Raw genomic sequence first — 21,757 nt, 5'->3', positions numbered from 1 at the left:
TCTCAGATTGCTATCATGGATAATGTGAGAGGCCATGTGCTGCTATTTAAAAAGGGCAATAAGTCAGAACAAGTCACTAGTATGAGTCCCACAGGGACCAGTGCTTGGCTGTCGATATTCATTTTTTTAACGTCCTGAATGACTGCAACAGGGGAATGATCTGAAAGTTTGTGGATGAGTCAAAGCTATGGGCAGCAGTTAGGCCCTTGGATGGAAAGAAAGTTTGTAAGCAAATCTAGGACAATTAATTATAAAACTCAGCAAACAGTCCTTTCCTTGTACAAGACCGTGGCCTGGCTGCATCTAGAATACAGTACCCTCTCAGTTGTATTGCTAACTGAGTATCATCTTCAGTAGTGAGGACTGATGTAAAGTAGCCATTTCAAACCTCAGCCATACCTTGGGACTACACACAAACCTGTCCTGCAGAATCCCTTAATGGCCCTATACTATCGTTAGTGGCCTGACTCAAAATAGCTTAAAAAAATAATGAGCCACACTATCACTACCACACACATTGCCCTTTAAACCAATATGATTGAAGATTTTTATGTCTTCAGCTGAATCGGATACCTATCTCCATTCTCTTGTGAACCATTTACCATATACTGTTAAAATATTTCTGCTTTAGTTTAATTTAACTTTGGAAATGGACAGTTTGCCATTTCGATTTTATTTTACCGCGTGCCCTTCTTTTGATCCCAGGGACATACACGTCATTCTGCATAAGAATGATTTTAGCTGTATTCCGTTCTTTGTCAGTGGTGCAACTGTCTTCACCTGGTAACCAACGCCCCCCACATCGCCCGACCTCCCCAGTCAACCTTATTAAGTCATCTGCCCTCTGTAAATTTAGCACCCTTATAATCTGGTACTAACATTACATTTTCAGTAGTATTGGTTTAGCTATTCAAGCCATATTATGGTTGCTGTTACGAAACTGCATCAGAGTCATTGCAAAGAATTATGTACAGTACACAAATTCCCCATGTACCTTCTCAAACATGCTGTCTAAGTAAGCAATCATTTATAATATTTACACATACTTCAGCCCTCCTCCCTCAAATATTATAAAAATTGTCATCTACCTGTTCAGTCAGGGAAGGGAGGAACTTAAAGTGGAACAATGATAATTCATTGGTGTTATGTGGGTACGGTGGAATTTGGTGCTGAATTTATACCCAGCACTGGGACAGATTAGACTGTGGCCATTGCACAACTGAAATAGCTACTAACACAGATGAGACTGCACACAGGGAGGTTAAAGTAACAGTGACCTCAGTCTTTATTAAGACACTCCAGAGTGAGGAACAGGCCTTAGGGGCTGGTTTATATACAGTGCTCCCAAGGGATGCTGGGATCCCTTGGGACTTCAGGGGATGCGCTCCCTGGTGGCGGAATATGGCAGTGCATGCTTTACAGATACAACATTACTCCCCCTCAAAGTCAAAATGAAAACTATTTACAAGGTGAGGCGGTCAGGAGCCTTTCTTTCCCTGGTGGACCGCCTCGGTACAAATGTCTGTTCTGGTGTGTTAGCTGTGCCCTCGCTGGGCTGGCGTGTTGTTGGCCCTGCAGGGCTGCTGGGTGAGCCTGGCCTTGCTGGGCTGTTGGGCGTTCAATTTCCTGGTCCGGGGTGGTGTCATTGATCCTTTGGGTGTGTGTTGCGGGTTTGAAAAAGGTGGTGTCTGCTGTGGGTTGTTCAGGGCAGTCTGTGAACCGCAGCCTCGTTTGGTCCAGGTGCTTGCTGAAAATTTGTCCATTGTCTAGTTTGACTACAAACACCCTACTCCCTTCTTTAGCTATCACCGTGCCCGCGATCCACTTGGGACCATGTCCATAGTTTAGCACAGACACAGGGTCATTCAGATCAATTTCCCGTGACACAGTGGCACGACCATCGTTTACATTTTGTTGCTGCCGCCTGCTCTCTACCTGATCATGCAGGTTGGGGTGAACCAGCGAGAGTTTTAAGTGTCCTTTTCATAAGTAGCTCAGCCGGGGGCACCCCTGTGAGCGAGTGGGGTCTCGTGCGGTAGCTGAGCAGTACTCGGGACAGGCGGGTTTGGAGTGAGCCTTCTGTGACTCGTTTAAGGCTGTTTGATTGTTTGTACTACCCGCTCTGCCTGCCCATTGGAGGCTGGTTTAAACGGGGCCGAGGTAACATGTTTGAACCCATTGCGGGTCATGATATAGCAAAATATAGCAAAATATAGAAAGGAGAATAGTAAAAGTGGAGGGCAGAGAAACCCAAGGCAAAAAAACAAAAAGGGCCACATTACAGCAAAATTCTAAAGAGGCAAAGTGTGTTAAAAAAAACAAGCCTGAAGGCTCTGTGCCTCAATGCGAGAAGTATTCGGAATAAGGTGGATGAATTAACTGTGCAGATAGCAGTTAACGGATACGATGTGATTGGCATCACGGAAACATGACTCCGGGGGACCAAGGCTGGGAACTCAACATCCAAGGGTATTCAGCATTTAGGAAGGATAGACAGAAAGGAAAAGGAGGCGGGGTGGCGTTGCTGGTTAAAGATGAAATCAATGCAATTGTAAGGAAGGATATTAGCCTGGATGATTTGGAATCTGTATGGGTGGAGCCGCGGAATTCCAAAGGGCAGAAAACGCAAGTGGGTGTTGTGTATAGCCCACCAAATAGTAGTAGAGGTTGGGGACAGCATCAAACAAGAAATAAGGGATGTGTGCAATAAAGGTACAGCAGTAATCATGGGCGACTTTAATCTATACATTGATTGGGCTAACCTAACTGGTAGCAATGCGGTGGAGGAGGATTTCCTGGACTGTATTAGGGATGGTTTTCGAGACCGATATGTCAAGGAACCAACCAGGGAGCTGGCTATCCTATACTGGGTGATGTGTAATGAGAAGGGACTAATTAGCAATCTTGTTGTGCGAGGCCCCTTGGGGAAGAGTGACCAGAATATAGTAGAATTCTTTATTAAGGTGGAGAGTGACAAAGTTAATTCGGAAACTAGGGTCCTGAACTTAAGGAAAGGTAACTTCGGCGGTATGAGGCGTGAATTGGCTAGAATAGACTGGCAAACGATACTCAAGGGTTGATGATGGATAAGCAATGGTAAACATTTAAAGATCACATGGATGAACTTCAGCAAATGTACATTCCTGTCTGGAGTAAAAATAAAACTGGGAAGGTGGCTCAACCACGGACAACAAAGGAAATTAAGGATAGTGTTAAAGCCAAGGAAGAGGCATATAAATTGGCTAGAAAAAGCAACAAACCTGAGGACTGGGAGAAATTTAGAATTCAACAGAGGAGGACTAAGGGTTTAATTAAGAGGGGGAAAATAGGGTACGAGAGGAAGCTTGCAGGGAAAATAAAAACTGACTGCAAAAGCTTCTATAAATATGTGAAGAGAAAAAGATTAGTAAAGACAAACGTAGGTCCCTTGCATTCGGATTCAGGTGAAATTATAATGGGGAACAAAGAAATGGCAGACCAATTGAACCAATACTTTGGTTCTGTCTTCACGAAGGAAGATACAAATAACCTTCCGAAGGTTCTAGGGGACAGCAGGTCTAGTGAGAAGGAGGAACAGAAGGATATCCTTATTAGGCGGGAAATTGTGTTAGGGAAATTGATGGGATTGAAGGCCGATAAATCCCCGGGGCCCGATAGTCTGCATCCCAGAGTGCTCAAGGAAGTGGCCCTAGAAATAGTGGATGCATTGGTGATCATTTTCCAACAGTTTATCAACTCTGGATCAGTTCCCATGGACTGGAGGGTAGCTAATGTAACACCACTTTTTAAAAAAGGAGGGAGAGAAAACGGGTAATTATAGACCGGTTAGCTTGACATCAGTAGTGGGGAAAATGTTGGAATCGATCATGAAGGACGAAATAGCAGCGCATTTGGAAAGCAGTGACAGGATCGGATCAAGTCAGCATGGATTTATGAAAGGGAAATCATGCTTGACGAAACTTCTGGAATTTTTTGAGGATGTAACTAACAGAGTGGACAAGGGAGAACCAGTGGATGTGGTGTATTTGGACTTTCAGAAGGCTTTTGACAAGGTCCCGCAAAAGAGATTGTTGTGCAAAATCAAAGCACATGGTATTGGGGGTAATATACTGACGTGGCTAGGGAAGTGGTTGGCAGACAGGAAGCAGAGAGTCGGGATAAACGGGTCCTTTTCAGAATGGCAGGCAGTGACTAGTGGAGTGTTGCAGGGCTCAGTGCTGGGACCCCAGCTTTTTACAATATACATTAACGAATTGGATGAAGGAATAGAGTGTAATATCTCCAAGTTTGCAGATGACACTAAACTGGGTGGCGGTGTGAGCTGTGAGGAGGACTCTAAGAGGCTGCAGGGTGACTTGGACAGGTTAGGTGAGTGGGCAAATGCATGGCAGATGCAGTATAATGTGGATAAATGTGAGGTTATCCATTTTGGGGGCAAAAACACGAAGGCAGATTATCTCAATGACGGCAGACTAGGAAAAGGGGAGGTGCAACGAGACCTGGGTGTCATGGTTCATCAGTCACTGAAAGTGGGCACGCAGGTACAGCAAGCGGTAAAGAAGGCTAATGGTATGTTGGCCTTCATAGCTAGGGGATTTGAATATAGAAGCAGGGAGGTCGTACTGCAGTTGTACAGGGCCTTGGTGAGGCCTCACCTGGAATATTGTGTTCAGTTTTGGTCTCCTAGTCTGAGGAAGGACGTTCTTGCTATTGAGGGAGTGCAGCGAAGGTTCACCAGACTGATTCCGGGGATGGCTGGGCTTTCATATGAGGAGAAACTGGATCAACTGGGCCTTTATTCACTGGAGTTTAGAAGGATGAGAGGGGATCTCAGAAACATATAAGATTCTGACAGGACAGGACAGGTTTGATGCGGAAAGAATGTTCCCAATCTTGGGGAAGTCCAGAACCAGGGGACATAGTCTTAGGATAAGGGGTAGGCCATTTAGGACTGAGATGAGGAGAAACTTCTTCACTCAGGGAGTTGTTAACCTGTGGAATTCCCTGCCGCAGAGAGTTGTTGATGCCAGTTCACTGGATATATTCAAGAGGGAGTGAGATATGGCTCTTACAGTTAAGGGGATCAAGGGGTATGATCTTATTATATGGCGGTGCAGACTCAAAGGGCCGAATGGCCTACTCCTGCAGCTATTTTTCTCTGTTTCTAAGAATTCTTTAAATTCGGCACTGGTGAAACATAGTCCGTTGTCACTGACCAGTATGTCAGACAGGCCGTGGGTGGCAAACATGGCCCTCAGGCTTTCAATGTTGGCAGTGGCAGTGCTTCCCGACATTATTTCACATTCAATCCATTTTGAAAAAGCATCCACCACCACCAGGAACATTTTACCGAGAAACGGGCCTGCATAATCGACATGGATCCTCGACCATGGTCTGGTGGGCTAGGACCACAAACATAGTGGTGTCTCTCTGGGCACGTTGCTCAACTGAGCACATACGCTGCATTGCCGTACACAGGACTCTAAGTCCGAGTCGAAACCAGGCCACCACACGTGGGATCTGGCTATCGCTTTCATCATTACTATACCCGGGTGTGTGCTGTGGAGATCTGAGATAAACGTCTCCCTGCCCTTTTTGGGTAGCACTACGCGGTTACCTCACAACAGGCAGTCTGCCTGAATGGACAGCTCGTCCTTTCGCCACTGGAATGGCTTGATTAGCTCTTGCATTTCAACGGGGATGCTGGCCCAGCTCCCATGCAGTACACAGTTTTTTACTAGGGACAGCAGAGGATCTTGGCTGGTCCAAGTCCTAATCTGGCGGGCTGTGACAGGTGATTTATCATTTTCAAACGCTTCCATGACCATCAACAAGTCTGCGGGCTGCGCCGCCAACAGTAAGTTTTCAGGCTGCGCTATTTCCACCCCCGTGGTGGGCAATGGTAGCCGACTGAGAGTGTCCGCACAGTTCTCGGTGCCTGGCCTGTGGTGGATGGTATAGTTATACGCTGATAGCGCGAGTGCCCACCTTTGTATGTGGGCTGAGGCATTAGTATTTATCCTCTCGTTTTCAGCGAACAGGGATATGAGGGGCTTGTGATTGGTTTCCAGCTCAAATTTGAGGCCAAACAGGTACTGATGCATTTTCTTTACCCCAAACACACACGCTAATGCCTCTTTCTCAATCATGCTGTAGGCTCTCTCGGCCTTAGACAAGCTCCTGGAGGCATAGGCGACAGGTTGCAACTTCCCCGCAATGTTAGCTTGTTGTAATACACACCTGACTCCGTACGACGACGCATCACATGCTAACACAAGTCCTTTACGCGGGTTATACAATACAAGCAGCTTGTTGGAGCATAAAATGTTTCTGGCTTTCTCAAAAGCAATTATTTGTTTTTTTCCCCATACCCAATTCTCACCTTTACACAATAACACATGTAGGGGCTCTAAGAGGGTGCTTAACCCCGGTAGGCAGTTACCAAAATAGTTGAGGAGTCCCAGGAACGACCGCAGCTCCGTGATGTTCTGTGGCCTGGGCGCGTTCCTGATATCCTCTTTCTTGGTGTCTATGGGCCGAATGCCGTCCGCCGCGATCTTTCTCCCGAGAAACTCCATTTCTGTTGCCATGAAGACGCATTTCGACCTCTTCAGCCGGAGCCCTAAGCGATCAAGTCGCTGGAGGACCTCCTCTAGGTTTTGTAGGTGCTCGACGGTGTCCCGACCCGTGACCAATATGTCGACCTGAAAAACCACCGTGCGTGGTACCGACTTGAGTAGGCTCTCCATGTTTCTCTGGAAGATCGCTGCAGCCGACTGAATTCCAAACGGGCATCTGTTGTCGATGAACAGTCCCTTGTGCGTGTTGATGCAGGTGAGGCCCTTCGAAGACTCCTCCAGCTCCTGCGTCATGTAGGGCGAAGTCAGGTCGAGTTTGGTGAATGTCCTGCCTCCTGCCAGCGTCGCAAATAGGTCATGTGTCTTAGGTAGCAGGTATTGGTCCTGTAGCAAGAAACAATTAATAGTTACTTTATAATCGCCGCAAATCCTGACCGTGCCATCACTTTTGTGTACTGGAACAATCGGACTGGCCCACTCACTGAATTGCATTGGGGAGATGATGCCCTCACGTTGCATCCTGTCCAGCTCGATTTCCACTCTCTCCCTCATCATGTGAGGTACCGCTCGCGCCTTGTGGCGAATGGGTCGTGTGTCTGGGACCAAGTGGATCCGCACCTTCGCCCCGGAAAAGTTTCCAATGCCTGGCTCAAAAAGGGAAGGAAATTTGTTAAGAACCTGGGTACATGAGGCCTCATCGACATGTGATAGCGCTCAGATGTCATCCCAGTTCCAGCGGATTTTGCCCAGCCAGCTCCTTCCAAGCAGTGTGGGGTCATCACCCGGGACAATCCAGAGTGGCAGTTCGTGCACCGTGCCCTCGTAGGTGACCTTGACCATGGTGCTGCCCAGGACAGTGATGAGCTCTTTGGTGTATGTTCTCAGTTTCGTGTGGATGGGGCTCAGGGCTGGTCTGAGTGCCTTGTTGCACCACAGTCTCTCAAACATCTTTTTACTCATGACGGATTGGCTAGCGCCGGTGTCCAATTCCATGGCTACGGGTAAGCCATTCAATTTTACAGTTAGCATTATAGGTGGACATTTCATCGAAAATGTGTGCACCCCGTGTACTTCAGCATCTGCCTCCTCTCGCTGAGGCTCGAAATTGCTTTGATCCACCATGAACCAATCTTCCTCTGCCACCTGGTGGTTAGCAGGTTTTGCAGAGCTTGCAGCTCATCGTTGGAGGTGCCCCATTGTTCCACAGCTCTTGCAAACATACCCTTTGAAGCAGCATGAATAGGCTGAATGGAAGCCTCCACAACGCCAACAAGGTGTGAATTGCCTTGCATTCATCCTTTGTTGCGGACTCTGAGTCATCTGGGTCACCTGAGGCCTGCTGGCAGTTGCAGACTCGTGGTTTCTGCCCTGTACATTTCTGCTCGCATACACCGTTCCAGTTATTTTATGAACATTGCTAGCACTTGTGTGCTGAGAGATTTGTTTGGTGTTATCACTGGTGGACATAAACGCCTGTGCTATCGCAATGGCCTTACTGAGGGTTGGTCTCAACAGTCAAAAGTTTTCGTTGGATGGTCTTGTGGCCAATGCCTAGTACAAAAAAGTCTCTGAGCATCTGCTCCAGGTATCCATCAAACTCACATTGTCCTGCAAGTCGCCTTAGCTCGGCGACATAGCTTGCCACTTCCTGACCTTCAGATCGCTGGCACGTGTAGAACCGATACCTCGCCATCAGCACGCTCTCCCTCGGGTTAAGATGCTCCCGAACCAGTGTACACAGCTCCTCATATGACTTATCTGTGGGTTTCACCGGAGCCAGAAGATTCTTCATGAGGCTGTAGGTCGTTGCCCCGCAGACCGTAAGGAGGACTGCTCTCCTCCTTTTTGCAACGCTTCCTTCTCCGTCCAGCTCGTTGGCTACAAAGTACTGGTCTAGCCGTTCGACATAGGCTTCCCGGTCCTCACCCTCCAAGAACTTCTCCAGGATGCCCATAGTTTGCTGCATCTTTGCGTTGGATTCATATACTTGTCGGCAGTTATTATGTTCCGAACACAGATGACAGTGCACACAGGGAGATTAAAGCAATAGTGACCTCAGTCTTTGTTAAGACAATCCAGAGTGAGGAATAGGCCTTTGGTGCCAGCTTATCGACAGTGCTCCCAAGGGATGCTGGGATCCTTTGGGACTTCAGGGGATGCGCTCCCTGGTGGCGAATATGGGAGTGCATGCTTTACAGATACACCACAGCTACTGTAAGTACAATTGTTTTGGACTAGCTCAGAGCTTTCTGTCTTTCCATGTGGTGTCCACCTTGCCTCAGCCTGACAGTACAAAGGCTTACCATATGGTAAATCAGTACAAACGCCCAGCATACGTCTCTGCAGCATAACATATCAATACTGAGGAGCAAAGGGAAGGAAAAGGGAGGCTGTGTTAACTACAATGTAAATGTTTTAAAACCAAGAGAACGGGGGCCGAAATTCAGGATCCAGATAAGGTCCGTTTCCGCCATTTTGCAATTTAGCAGCGGCCATGCGGCGGAATCGAGTGGCCGCCGCGTTGCAGTCCAATTGCCGCCCCGACCTAAATTCAGTTCGTGGATTTTTCAGCCTATCCCCACTTCCGCCCCCTGCTGATGACCACAGTAAGCGCATCATCAAAATGTACACCGCTGCTCTCCCTCACCTGCAGAAGACTCCAACCCATATTTAGGGAAAAAAAAACGTTTCCCCGCCTCACGGTGCACCTTATCCTGAGAGTGTGTGGCCCGGCAGCACTGCAACCCTTCAAGGGGAGGGCCCACTGCCACGGCCGCCATGTTGTTACTTTTGCTGGCCGACTTCCCGATCGTCCAGCAAAATATTGCCCCCGGGTTTGGCCGGGCCGCGAGCAGGCAGCCTGGCACCCCCTCCTGGGGTGCAGGCCGCTGGCCTGGCCGAAACCCTCCCTGGTGGCCCAGTGGCCAAAGATAAAAATGCCCGATTCTCTCCCCTTTGACGGAGGGGAGCGACGTGGTGACGCACACGCGCTGTGACATCACCACCGCTCTGCCACTGAGTGACAGCGGCGTAGTCTCGATCCCATCCCAACTTCCGTCCCTCAGCCTGACTTACCGCCGCACTTCCACCCCCACTATAACCGACGTTAAAAAAATTCCTAAGTGCCGAAAATCGATCGAAAGGCCGCCTCAACGCTCACAGCGGAAAAAGATCGGTCCGCCAGCTTTATGGCAGCCCTGAATTTCAACCCTCAGATGTTTGAAACCTCAACACTGTCAACTTGAAAATTAACACCGGTCATTCAAACTGTGTAAGGATTCCATACAAGTTATTTACAACAGACAGCCGACTGGAAACAAAATAATTATAATAAAAATAATTCTAACACATTACCTGCAAGTCTGGTAGCTACTTCTGCATAGGACTGCAAAAATGCCATGGACACTGCATCCCCTGCAATATCAACAATATAAATATTAGCACTACAAAAGCTTTGTATGCTAGGCTAGCTTGTTCAGCCATGTTTTGCTATAGGTATGTAGGTTTTAATACAAAATGGTACAAATCGAGTTAACTTGGGATAACGCACTGCCTCTTGATCATATAAGCTCTGTCCTTATTCATTTTGTAAACTTTCCGACCGAAACATCTTATATGTTATTAACCTGGGTGATATACCCAAGACCCCTAGCAGCTCTAATTTGATAATAAAACATTAACTTCAGTCCTTGGTTGGACATTATATTTTTTATACTTAAAGTTCTTATAATTCAGAGATTTCATGCACTTGAATTTAGTAAGTTTGCAGAATGTCATGCAGTTTTTTGTTTGAGTTCTCTAAATCCTTACTATGTTTACTTTCAAGCTTAATCTTGGAAGAAGAGTTATTTATTTGAAGTTTATTTTATGCAAATAAAAGTTGATACAAGCTAAATTCAAAGGTCTTGCCCACAAATGCTGTAGTCATCTGGATTCAACAAGTGTACTCTATTCAACTGGTCAGAGAGCTGAGTATTTGAAGACTGGTGAGTTTTTCCTCTGAGCTGATCAATAGATAGAATAAATTCAGTAATAACATAGAATGCTTCACTATGGAGCTGTAATGTTGACTCAAGACATATGGAAAGTTGGACAAGTATATTTCTTGTTATGGGTAGGGCTGCCAACTCTGGTTGGAGGCATTCCTGGAGGTATGATCGCGTGATGTCAGATCATGTAATACCTGCAAATGTTATTGCATTTACCTTATAAAAGGCTGGGTCCCCTGTACTTGAGAATCTTTGTTCATTTTTGTGGTAGCAACTGTTGTGCGAGGAGTTCTGAGAACCAGGGGGCCCTCCCATGAGCAACTGAAGAAAGGAAAGGAAACAGAGGGCTGGAAGGAGTGGGAACCAAAGGTGGGAGGAACTTTGGTCTTTCCAGATATTCGTAGTCACTCACTGAATACTATTACTGGTAACACTCATTCCCCTCATAACCAACAGTAATACAATAACTCATTGATGGTCGATATGTAATTCATAGTAATAGATGTAATACTTGGATATCCTATCTGTGACTAGTAGTAATCCTATAGCGCGCTGATATTCACCCTAAAAAATACAGCCAGAATTACCTTGCACTGCACAAGGTGCGGTCAGGCACCCCAATCAATGCCACTTCTAACAGGTCAGATCTCTCTCTCTATATCCTTGGACTCTGATCTGGATATAGGTTCTGTGTGAGGGTGATAACTCAAAACTAGGAGCTTCAATCAGAGTTGATCTGTACTTGGACTTGACACGGCAAAACTGGCCGGCACAGACGAACCCAAACCAAACCGAGATATCACACAAAGGGCAGTGGGCTCGATGTTTGTGGCACTTTTCGTAGGACACATCATCCTAAACATAGTTCAGCACCAGCATTTCTAAACCACCCACTGGGCTCGACCGCAATAAAGGAGAGTTTTCATAGAATGATGAAATTACAGCACAGGCGAGGCCATGCCCACCCACCCCTTCCCGCTCCCCCGCTAGTGTCTGTGCTGGTGCTTTGTCCCTGCAACCCCAACCCCCCACGTACTTTTATATTCCTCCTTTTCAAGCATTTATCCCATTCTCTTTTAAATCATATTCTCGTCTCTGTCTCAATAGGCACTTGTGGTAAAGCATCCCTCAGTACAAAATCTTTCCTTCTCCCTTCCCCGCTGGATCTTCCCATGAGAATCCTCGATCTTGTCCCTTCATCCTCATTCGCTTACCAGTGGAAACAATCTTTTACTATTTACCCTCAGTAAGTCTATAGGTTTTACTTTATCATCTGTCACAACGACTCTCCCACTCACTTCGTTGCTGCTGCTGCTCAACCAGCTCTGCAGAAAATGCTGGTACCCACGCCCATCTCAGTCTCCCTCGACTCCCATCCCCCAGTCTCCCTTTATCCCCCCCGCAACAACGTGGGTGATGTCACGGAGTCGGAGACTACTCTGCGCCTGTCACAAAGCAGAGGAGAGGTGCACTACTGCAGTGGGAAATTTAAAGCATGAAGATCATCTGGGGCTGTTAGCAGCAATGCCAAGGAGGTCCATGCTCCATCCCACGAGACTACTGGGCAATCTGGGAAGGTTGTCAACCTTAGTCACGGGAAATGACAATATAATTCGCACGTGCACATATACACATCGGGAAGAAAGAAGACTGGTGAATTTGCAACTATATGTGGATACGTGGCACTGTTGACTTTGACTACTACGCACTTTAAAAAATAATCAGATCAGCTCTCATGGGTAATCAATTTAAAAACAAACTGGAGTATTGTGTAATAACTGCTAGCTGTTTGGTTTGATCTAAAAATGGGCTATTACCGAGCATTACTTACCAGAGCTCAATTTTCCCCGTTCATTTGTGCTGTTATTTTGGCGTGCTCCGTTTTATTTAGCGTATTTATTTTTTTCCCAAGTTCCCCCTGCGATCTGCACCAGCATAACTGACTTAGTTACGATTTTTCTAGCCCAGTTTTTTTTTTAAAACATCATAGTTCCCTCATGTCTGCGCCAGTTTTTACAATTTTTTCACAGTTTTGCCAACATTTTTTCCTCCTAGGTCAGCGTATATGGTCACTCCCAGAAAACCTTCTGGGCACTTAAGAAAACCAGCGCACATTGAGAAATCAACGCTGAAAGATGGCACTGATTTTAAAAAGAAGATTTTGGAGGGAGTCAAGAACACTGTAAAAATCAATAATAAAGTTCAATTTTTTTTTACCTGTCAACAGAGTAAAGGTAAATTTGTTGGATTTCAGAAGTTCTCTCTTTTTTACTCATTCACACGCCACCACCAAACGTCTTGAAGCAGGGCTGGAGGGTCATAGCTTTGGCTGGCAGAAGCGGTCCTGCGCCCGGACATCGGGGCTCCGGGCTCGGCTAGAAAACAAGCTGTGGGGTGGGGGAGGGCGGGGAAAGGACAGAGAGAGAGCGAGGTGCCGATCGGAAAGCTTTGAGCCCGGGGAGCGAGGTGCCGATCGGAAGGCTTCTGAAGACTGCAATGAGTAGGGGGTGGGGGAAGAGAGAGTGAAGGGCAGGTCACAAGACTGCAATTAGTTAAGTGGGGTGGGGGTGAGAAGTCACAAGACCTTGGGTGTGGTCCATCCATACAGACCTTGGGGAGAGAGAGAACTGTAAACCTGTCCTGCCTGCTTTCCTGCCATTTTGAGCTTCTTTCACAGGTTAAATTTAATTATGGAGGCAATACTGACAATGCCATTCCTTGTGCGAGCCTTCTGCATCATAGTGCCACATAGGAGACAATTGATTTGACGTCATCGCATCAGGAACATCAGAGCCGGAAGGGTGCTGGGCAGGAGGCCTTACACACCTTGGGTATATCAAGACAGGCGTTCGTACCTCGACTTGAGTAATGCAGACTGTGTCAGAAGGCTGCGTTTCCGCAAATAAGTTGTCCGTGAGATCTGTGAGTTGGTGAAAGCAGACCTGCAACCTAGAAGCATCAGGAGGACTGCTTTGTCAGTTGAAGTGAAGGTTACAGCTGCACTTTCATTCTATGCCTCTGGCTCATTTCAAGCTACAACTGGGGATGTGTGTGCCATCTCTCAACACATGTCTCCATTCGCCAGGTGACGGCTGCACTGTATGTGCAGAGGAATGACTTCATAAAGTTCCCCATGACTGGCCAAGCAATCCATGACAGGGCTGTGGGCTTCTCCAGGAAAGCTGGCTTCCCAAAGGTACAGGGTTGCATTGATTGTACCCATATCCGAGATATACAGGAACAGAAAAGGCTTCCATTCCATTAATGTACAGCTCGTGTGTGACGACATGCATCGCATCATGTCAGTCCATGCAAGATACCCTGAGAGCACCCATGATGCATTCATTCTACGCGACAGCATTATATCTGTCATGTTTCAGCAGCAGCAGCCAAAAGGGCAGAGCTGACTACTGGGAGACAAAGGGTACAGCCTCGCCACCTGGCTCATGACGCCCCTACGCATAACCCGGACGGAAGCTGACCGTGAATATAACATGTCGACCATTGTGACGCGCAGCATCATAAGAGAGGACCATTGGCATATTGAAACAGTGTTTCCGATGCCTGGACCATTCCGGAGGCTACTTGCTGTACTCCCCTGTGAGTGTCGGTCAGTTCACTGTTGTGTGCTGCATGCTGCATAACTTAGCCATCATGAGGCAGCAACACCTGGCAGTGGAAGACCCACCTACGGTGAGAGTGGCTGATGATAATGACGTGGAAGATGCAGGTGACGAGCAGGAGGAGGACGACGAGGATGAGGAAGCCATGCAAGTGCCTGAGGCCGGAGCACCACGGCGGAGGAGGGCGGGCCATCATGCCCCTTTAACAATTGCTCGAGCCTTGCGCCAGCAGCTCATCTGTGAACATTTTACTGCTGCCTGAGGGCTCAGCGATAACTATTCCACGTGGACCATGTTTACTGTTGGAGCTATTCCGTAATGTTGTGTTATGTTAATGGAACAAATGATGGAAATGATTCAGTTTTAATGTAAAATATATTTTATGCAAAAGTTTAACAAACAGTTCTTTTGTACTTATCTTAACTTTAATAACATTATTCTTGTATCAACCTTTACTTTAAGATCATTTAAAAACTTTAAGTTCACTTATAAATGTTTTAATTTGTAAATTTACATAACTTACAAAAAACTTTTAATTTGAGAACAATAACAATAACAACAAGAGCAAAGAAAGTGTGCACCCACCCATCTCTCCTCCACCTTATTCTAAGACCGCCCGCTGCGCTCGGTCTTGGACCCTCCACCACCCCTGCCCGCAGGCGTTGGCACAGTGTTTCTGGGCTTGGTAGCAAGCTTATTCTTTCTAACATCTCGGGTACTGTGCAACTGTTGGAGGGCGGGGGGTGGCGTCGGTGGCAGACGGCAAGCTGGAGGGCCCAGGCGGCAAGTTGGAGGGCCCGGCTTTGGGCTCTTCAGGGGCTGGTGTGGGGATTGGAGTGGGAGTGACAGCTGATTCTGTCAATGGGTGCGGGGTCTGGGTGTGTTCCCTCATTGCAGCAGCTAACTCCAACATGTCGTCCCTCATACGCCCTGACAGTGTTTCAACGACCTGCAACATTCCCTCCCTCATGGTCAGTGACAGTGTTTGCACTACCTCTGACATTCCCTCCCTGATGGTCACTGACAGCGCATCAGCTACCTCTGACATTCCCTCCCTCATGGCCACTATTCCTTCACTGATGGTCCCCGACATCGTTCCCATTTCTTGTATCATTGCTGTTACTTCTCCCGACAGTCCCGCTGCCTCATCAGTCACTCCACAGATGGCGTCCGGGAGTGATCGGGTAAAGTCATTGCCCTCCGCACTCAATGACATCATCTGAACCACATCCGTTAGACCCTGCACCTCACGAGAGTGCAGTCGAGCTCTCCTTCCCCTCCTCCCCACAGGTGTGCCTTGCTGCACCCCACCACCACTGGGACCTGCAACTTCAGAAGGTGGGAAACCATGGAATGTCCCATCAGCACTGAAACTACTAGTCACGGAAAGGGCTGTCACCACAATGAGCGGCACCTCCTCCAGTCAGTAAAACAGTGGGAGCTTCATCCAGCTCCATCCCCTCCCCCTCCCCCTTACCCCCATGTTCTTGCTTTGAATTGGATTGGAAGATATTCTCCTCTTCCGGCTCGTCCGTGTCTGAATCTTCTTCTGCATCGTCAGGGTTGGCCTCAAGTTCTGCAAAATATAACAGAACAGTCAAATGGTTAGCAGCAGAGAATGGGGCAGGATGGGTGGCATGTGTAAGCTCACACAGCACAGGCCAGGCAGCAGGCTAATTTGAAGTTGGGCCCAGCTTGTGCAGTAATTATTTTTCTCCAGGCAGGACCCATCAAAGCAGGACCTTCTCTTCCAAGGGTGTCAGTGGCTGCAGATTTGCTGGGCCTCCTCCTTTCGCGTTCTTTCCCTTTTATTATGTGCCACCTTCCTCTGCAAAGATGAAAACCTAACTTTTTAAAGAGGGTGTCTTTCTGCTGGGTGGGACATACAGATGGTTACGTTTACGATTGCAATTCCATTGAATAAATGAAAATATTACTTACACTAACTACTTGACCAAGGTCCTGCCACTTCTTTTTACAGTTGCCTCCAGATCACGTGCTGGTCACCATTGTGCAGTAATCTTCTGCAACTTGGTTCCAGCAGTTCTTCATTTCTTTGGGTGGAACTTTTATGTGATCTCTGCTGTCCAGCTCCTGCCATCTGTTCTCAATCACAGTAACTAGTGCTTCCACTTCTTCCTGTAAGAAATTCTTGGTCCTTGCACCGCGTTGTATCTTGTACTGCTGCAGCTGCGATTTTTCCAATGCTCTCACACAGCAGTCCTTCTCACACACACAACTGGCTCTTTAAAAATGGCCGACTGCCAACTCGGAGCTGTACTGCGCATGCGTGTCCATTGCATCGACATCAGAAAAGTAACTTTTTTTTCATGCGTATGCGCAGAAGGTGCAACATCGTTTCTCGGTGCAGACAGCAGACTCCACCCCCAAGGTGACTGGACACGCTGCGTGGCGCCAAATTCGAATTATACATCGGGAAAACTTTGGCAAATTATTTCTGCCGCATTTCTGGCCTAGAAAAACGGGCGTAACTTTGGCAATATGCCAGAAAACGGGCCCATTGTTTTGTTCTCAAGTGTAAGGTATGTTTATATCTAGTTGCTCAGATTCCAACTAAGCAAAACCTTGTTTACATTGCTTGTGTTCTGCCTGAATGTAACTCTGAGCCTCCTGCCAGGATAGATCTGCACATGCTTGATTACATGCCTACTGCCTGCGCAGGGCACTCTCCCAAAGTGAAGCAAACTTGCGGTGTGAAGTAATGTAAAGAAGATAGTCATGTCCAAAAGTATTACAGAATATGGAAAATATTTCAGTCTTTGCACTGATAGTTCAGTCATTGACTATAAAATCTGGTATACAAGCTGTACACATTTACATGTATCGTATTATTTTCTCCAAATTAAGGTTCAACATTAGTTGCTTCCTCACCAGAGCAGATTGTATTAGTGAGCGTCTGGTGTATGCAATACACTTTCACAATAGATAGCCCAGTTTTATTCTCCTCACTAGCCTTGGCTCAGTGCCAGCACTCTCACCTCAGAGTCCAAAGGCTCAAGCTACACTCCAGAGACTTGAGCACAAAATCCAAGCTGACACTTCAGTGCAGTACTTAGGGAATGTTGCAGTCGGAGGTGTCGTTTTTTAGATGAGACGATAAACCGAGGCCCCTTCTGCTCTCTCAGGTGGATGTAAAAGATCCCATGGCACTATTTCGAAGAAGAGTTGTCCTAAGTGTCCTGGCCAATATTTATCCCTCAACCAATATCACTAAAACAGAATGGCTTGGAAATCCCGGCCTCCCCGGGTCCGTACGGAGTGTCTACCGACCCGGGAAGACATCGCAAAAGCCGGCTTGACAGATCTTCCGTATCTCGGCAGCCGGGACATTTGCAAGGGCAAGATTGCGGTATTTACCCATATCTTGCCCAGCAAATGTCCTCAAAACTCTTGCGCCTGATAAAAGGTGTAAGAGTTTTAAAACACACTTAAAACTTAAACAATAACATTTTAAAAACACATTTTATTTTTAAAAACCCTGCCCACTAAGGTAAGTTTACTTTTAAACCTAATTACAAAACTTTTTTTAAAAATCGGAAAAATATTTTTTTTTCCTAAGGCATTTATTAAATTTAATTTCAATTAATTTTAATTATGTGAGGTGTGTTTTTATATTTTTTATTATGCTGTTTAGTGTGTTTGTTTTTTTTCTCATTAATAGCAATGAGAACTCGTAGATACGGAGTTCTCATTGCTATTAATGAGAAAGCTGTGGAATACTGTACCTGATTGGTTGTGTAGTCACACGTGACTGCATCTTCTGTGTGGGAACCTGGAGGACAGGAGCGCGCTTTGCAACGCAGGAAGAGAAGGCCTCCCCACTGGAATCCCAAGCTCCTTCGGGACCACCAGGTACGTTCGTAGACATTTTTCAGGTCGGAGGCATCCGCCCGCGGGAAGCCTCCGACCGCAATTTCTGGGCCATTATCTGGTCATTATCTCATTGCTGCTTGTGGGACCTTGCTGTCTGCAAATTGGTTGTCACATTTCCTACATTACAAAAGTGACTACATTTCAAAAGTACTTCATTGACTGTAAAGTGCTTTGGAACATAATAAACACAAGGGGGTCTAAATTGCTCTGCGCCCCGATTGGAGGCGGTAACCTTCTGGGGCCGGGACTTTCTGTACCCCAGAATTAAGCTCTACAGTTTAGAAGTCTTGGGCCCAAGTTTCGAGCCGCGCCTAGAACGGCGCAGTCCCGACCTGGATGCCCGTTTTTCGCGCCACAAAGTGCGCCTAAAAAAAACCTCCGTATTCTCCACCTCCCTGCAGGTCCTCTGGCCCTCGGCGCAGCGCAGCAGGAGCTGTAGGGGGCGGAGCCAGGTCCCTGCGCTGAAAACAGTGCCGGGACCTCTGCACATGCACGTTACAGTGGGCGCGCAAGTGCAGTAGCTCCAGGCGCCCAAAACTGTGTGGGAGGGGCCCGAAGCACGCAGCCCCTAGCCCTGGCCTAATGGTCTCACTGGGGCTGCGTGAATAAGGCTCCTCCCACGGCCAGCTCCTGCTTCCTCCCGACCCGACTCGACTCCCGCTTCCTGCCTCCGGACTGGACACGACAACCGCTCCCCCCCCCCCCACCCCCCGCCTCCGGACTGGACCCGACACCCGCTCCCCCCCCCCCCACCCCCCGCCTCCGGATTGGACCCGACACCGACTCCCGCTCCCCCTCCCACCCCCCCGGACCGGACCCGACCCAACTCCCGCTCCCGCTTCCCCCCCGCGCCCTCCCCCGACTGGACCCGACCCGACTCCCGGTTCCCTCCCCCATCCCCGGACCGGACCGGAACCGACTCCCCCCCCCTGGACCCGACCCGACTCCCGGACCTCCCCCCCCCCCCCCGCCGACTGGACCCGACCCGACTCCCGCTTCCCCCCGCCCCCGGACTGGATCCGACCTGACCTCCCTCTCCCCGACCTGACCTCCCTCTCCTTCCCTCCCTCCCCCCGACCCGAACCGAACCGACCTCCCTCCCACCACCCCCCCGACCCGACCCAACGCCACCTACTTGTAAATCTGGTGCTGGGGACGGGCCCTGCCCGAAGTCTCGGGCCCGGCCCGTTCAGCCTCCCTCCTCCTTCTCCTTCCCCCCCCCTCTCCAATCTCCTTCCCCCCCCATCTCCTTCCCCCCCGATCTCCTTCCCCCCCCATCTCCTTTCTCCCCCTTCTCCTTTCTCCCCCTTCTTCCCTTTATCCCTTTCTCCCCCCCTCCCCCTTCTCCCCCATCCCTCCCCCATCCCTCCCCCTTCCCCCCTCGCTGTCAGAAACACAGACACTGACAGACAGAGAATGAGAGACACACACAGACAGACAGAGAGATAGAGACACTGACAGAGACACACTGAGGGGGGCATCCCAGCACGCTGTTGGAGGGCTCCCGGTGCTGCAGTCGGTAAGTAGAAAATGTTTTATTTATGGATTTTTAAAAAAATTATTCCTCATTAATTTTTTTTGATTGATTTATTGGTTGATTTATTGATGTATTTATCATTTATTATTGATGATGGCTCTTTATTTGTAAAACTGAAGTGTTTAAACCCCCCCCCCCAACCATTCCCTATGCCTGATTTGTAACCTACGCCTGATTTTCTAAAGTGTAGACAAGGTTTTTTCGAGCGTACAAAAATCTTCACTTACTCCATTCTAAGTTAGTTTGGAGTAAGTTTTCACTGCTGAAACTTTGAAAACAGGCGTAAGTGGCCGGACACGCCCCCTTTTGAAAAAAAAATTCTGTTCCAAAGTGAAACTGTTCTAACTGACTAGAACTGGAGCAAACTAAATGACGAGAATTCCGATTTCTAAGATACTCCGTTCTACACCAGTTGCTCCTAAAAATCAGGAGCAAATCATGTGGAAACTTGGGGCCATAAAGACTGAAAGACTGCAAATATAACTGACAATCTAGTCAACAGCATCTGTACAGAGGTCACAAGAGGCCCACTTCTGGGTTAGGTTACACATTGTTTCCATTTAGAGATGATGTTATTTGTAACTAACCGTAACAATATATTCTATGCCTTGTTAATCCTAAGCACCAGTGTTTTTTGTTCCCCTGCAGAACCATGGGCTAGAGAGATAAATGTTTAATTAGCCTGGAACATCCTGACTGGTATCAAAAGCAGGTAAAAGGTTATGGAAAGCAGATGCCTGTAGATTAGTGCAGCTAGAAACAGTATAAATGGGATGAGATCATAGCCATAAATAAGAAGGAATAGATGGAGGAGACAGAGAGGAGAAAGAGAAGAGAGAAGGTTGAGCTCAACTGGCAGTAACATGTGTTCTTCTACGGCAAAACATCTTGGTGTTGGTTTGAGAGTAAATGTTCATTTAATCTTTAATAAATGAGCTAGTATTTGACTCCGCATCTCAAACTCATCCTTGTTATATAGGCACAGGACTGCAGTCTTTGTCTATATTATTACAAAAATACCAATCCTAACAGAATCATTATTCTGCAATAGCTTTCAGTAGAAGTGGAAGAAACATTGTCACAAAAATATACTGTCTTATTAAGTCAGATAGTATTTTCATACGCAGGAGCCAATGTATCTGCAAAATAATCTATCTGCTGCTTTGTCTCAACTTAATTGATCATAACTAGTGTAAATTGTTGAATAAATGTGTATTTTCATTTTTTTAAATGAATGTTATTCCTAATTCACAAATGTTGTTATTGAACATAAACAGTTTGATTACTTAGCTTAATTCCATATCACCATAGATAACAATAGTTCCTTAGGATGTAATTTCCTGTCCAATATTGCATATGAGCATTTTGAATAAATTGATGACAAAATCTCCAAACTCTTCAAGCCCAGTTCTGCAGATATACTGATCATTTCAGTGCATTTAATCTCTATTAGGAAATGCTTTGACAAATGGAGTTGATCTCATCAGGATGTCCTGTAAATGACACAGATCTTTAAGTGACACAGACTTTTAAGTGACACAGGTCTTTTATATGGTACTGCTACTGAATTAAACTGGGGGAAAATAAATTGTAGAAAATATGCTCCAAATAGCCACATTTAAATCTAAATATCAGTTTTACCTAAAAATATGTAAATATTTCATTTATAGCTAGCCTTTTCTCATCACCCTAAGTAAAGCTGGCCGGTGTGCTGGGGAAAGCATTGCTTGGAAGTCAGAGACATGTTAAGAAGGCATTGGAATGTAAATTGTTAGACTGCGACCAACTCAAATCTACTGAGGCTACAACATGCATGCTAAACAAAAGCAGCAGGTTATAGCTGTAGACAGAGTTAAGTGGTCCCATAACCAACAAATTAGAGCGAAGCTCTGAAGCTCTACAACAGCCAGTCAAGAATGGTGGTGCACAAACAGGCAACTAACAGTCGGAAAAGATCCATGAACATCCCCTCCTACAATTACTGTGAAGCCTAGCATGTGATGCAAGAGACCTAGCTGAAGTGATTAGAAGTATCTTCAGACAAAAGTGACAGGTGGATGATCCGACTAGGCTTACTCCAAAGTCCCATCATAGGCACAAATGTCCAGCTAAAGCGATTCACTCCACATGATAAGA

General features: G+C 47.1%; 1 protein-coding gene across 2 annotated transcripts in view; it reads right to left on the bottom strand.

Annotated features, from left to right (window-relative positions):
• txndc16 (thioredoxin domain containing 16) overlaps positions 1-21,757 on the bottom strand; it is a 215,085-nt gene that overhangs the window by 105,909 nt on the left and 87,419 nt on the right. For both annotated transcript variants that reach the window (XM_070879211.1, XM_070879212.1), the window contains exon 13: positions 9,933-9,992. In XM_070879211.1, coding sequence (XP_070735312.1) covers positions 9,933-9,992 — 60 coding nt within the window. The remainder of the gene's footprint in view (positions 1-9,932; positions 9,993-21,757) is intronic.

This window comes from Pristiophorus japonicus, chromosome 4, assembly GCF_044704955.1.
Source record: "Pristiophorus japonicus isolate sPriJap1 chromosome 4, sPriJap1.hap1, whole genome shotgun sequence".
NCBI lineage: Eukaryota > Metazoa > Chordata > Chondrichthyes > Pristiophoridae > Pristiophorus > Pristiophorus japonicus.
Note: the sequence above shows the minus strand (reverse complement) of the source record. Positions and strands in the feature narration are given on the sequence as shown.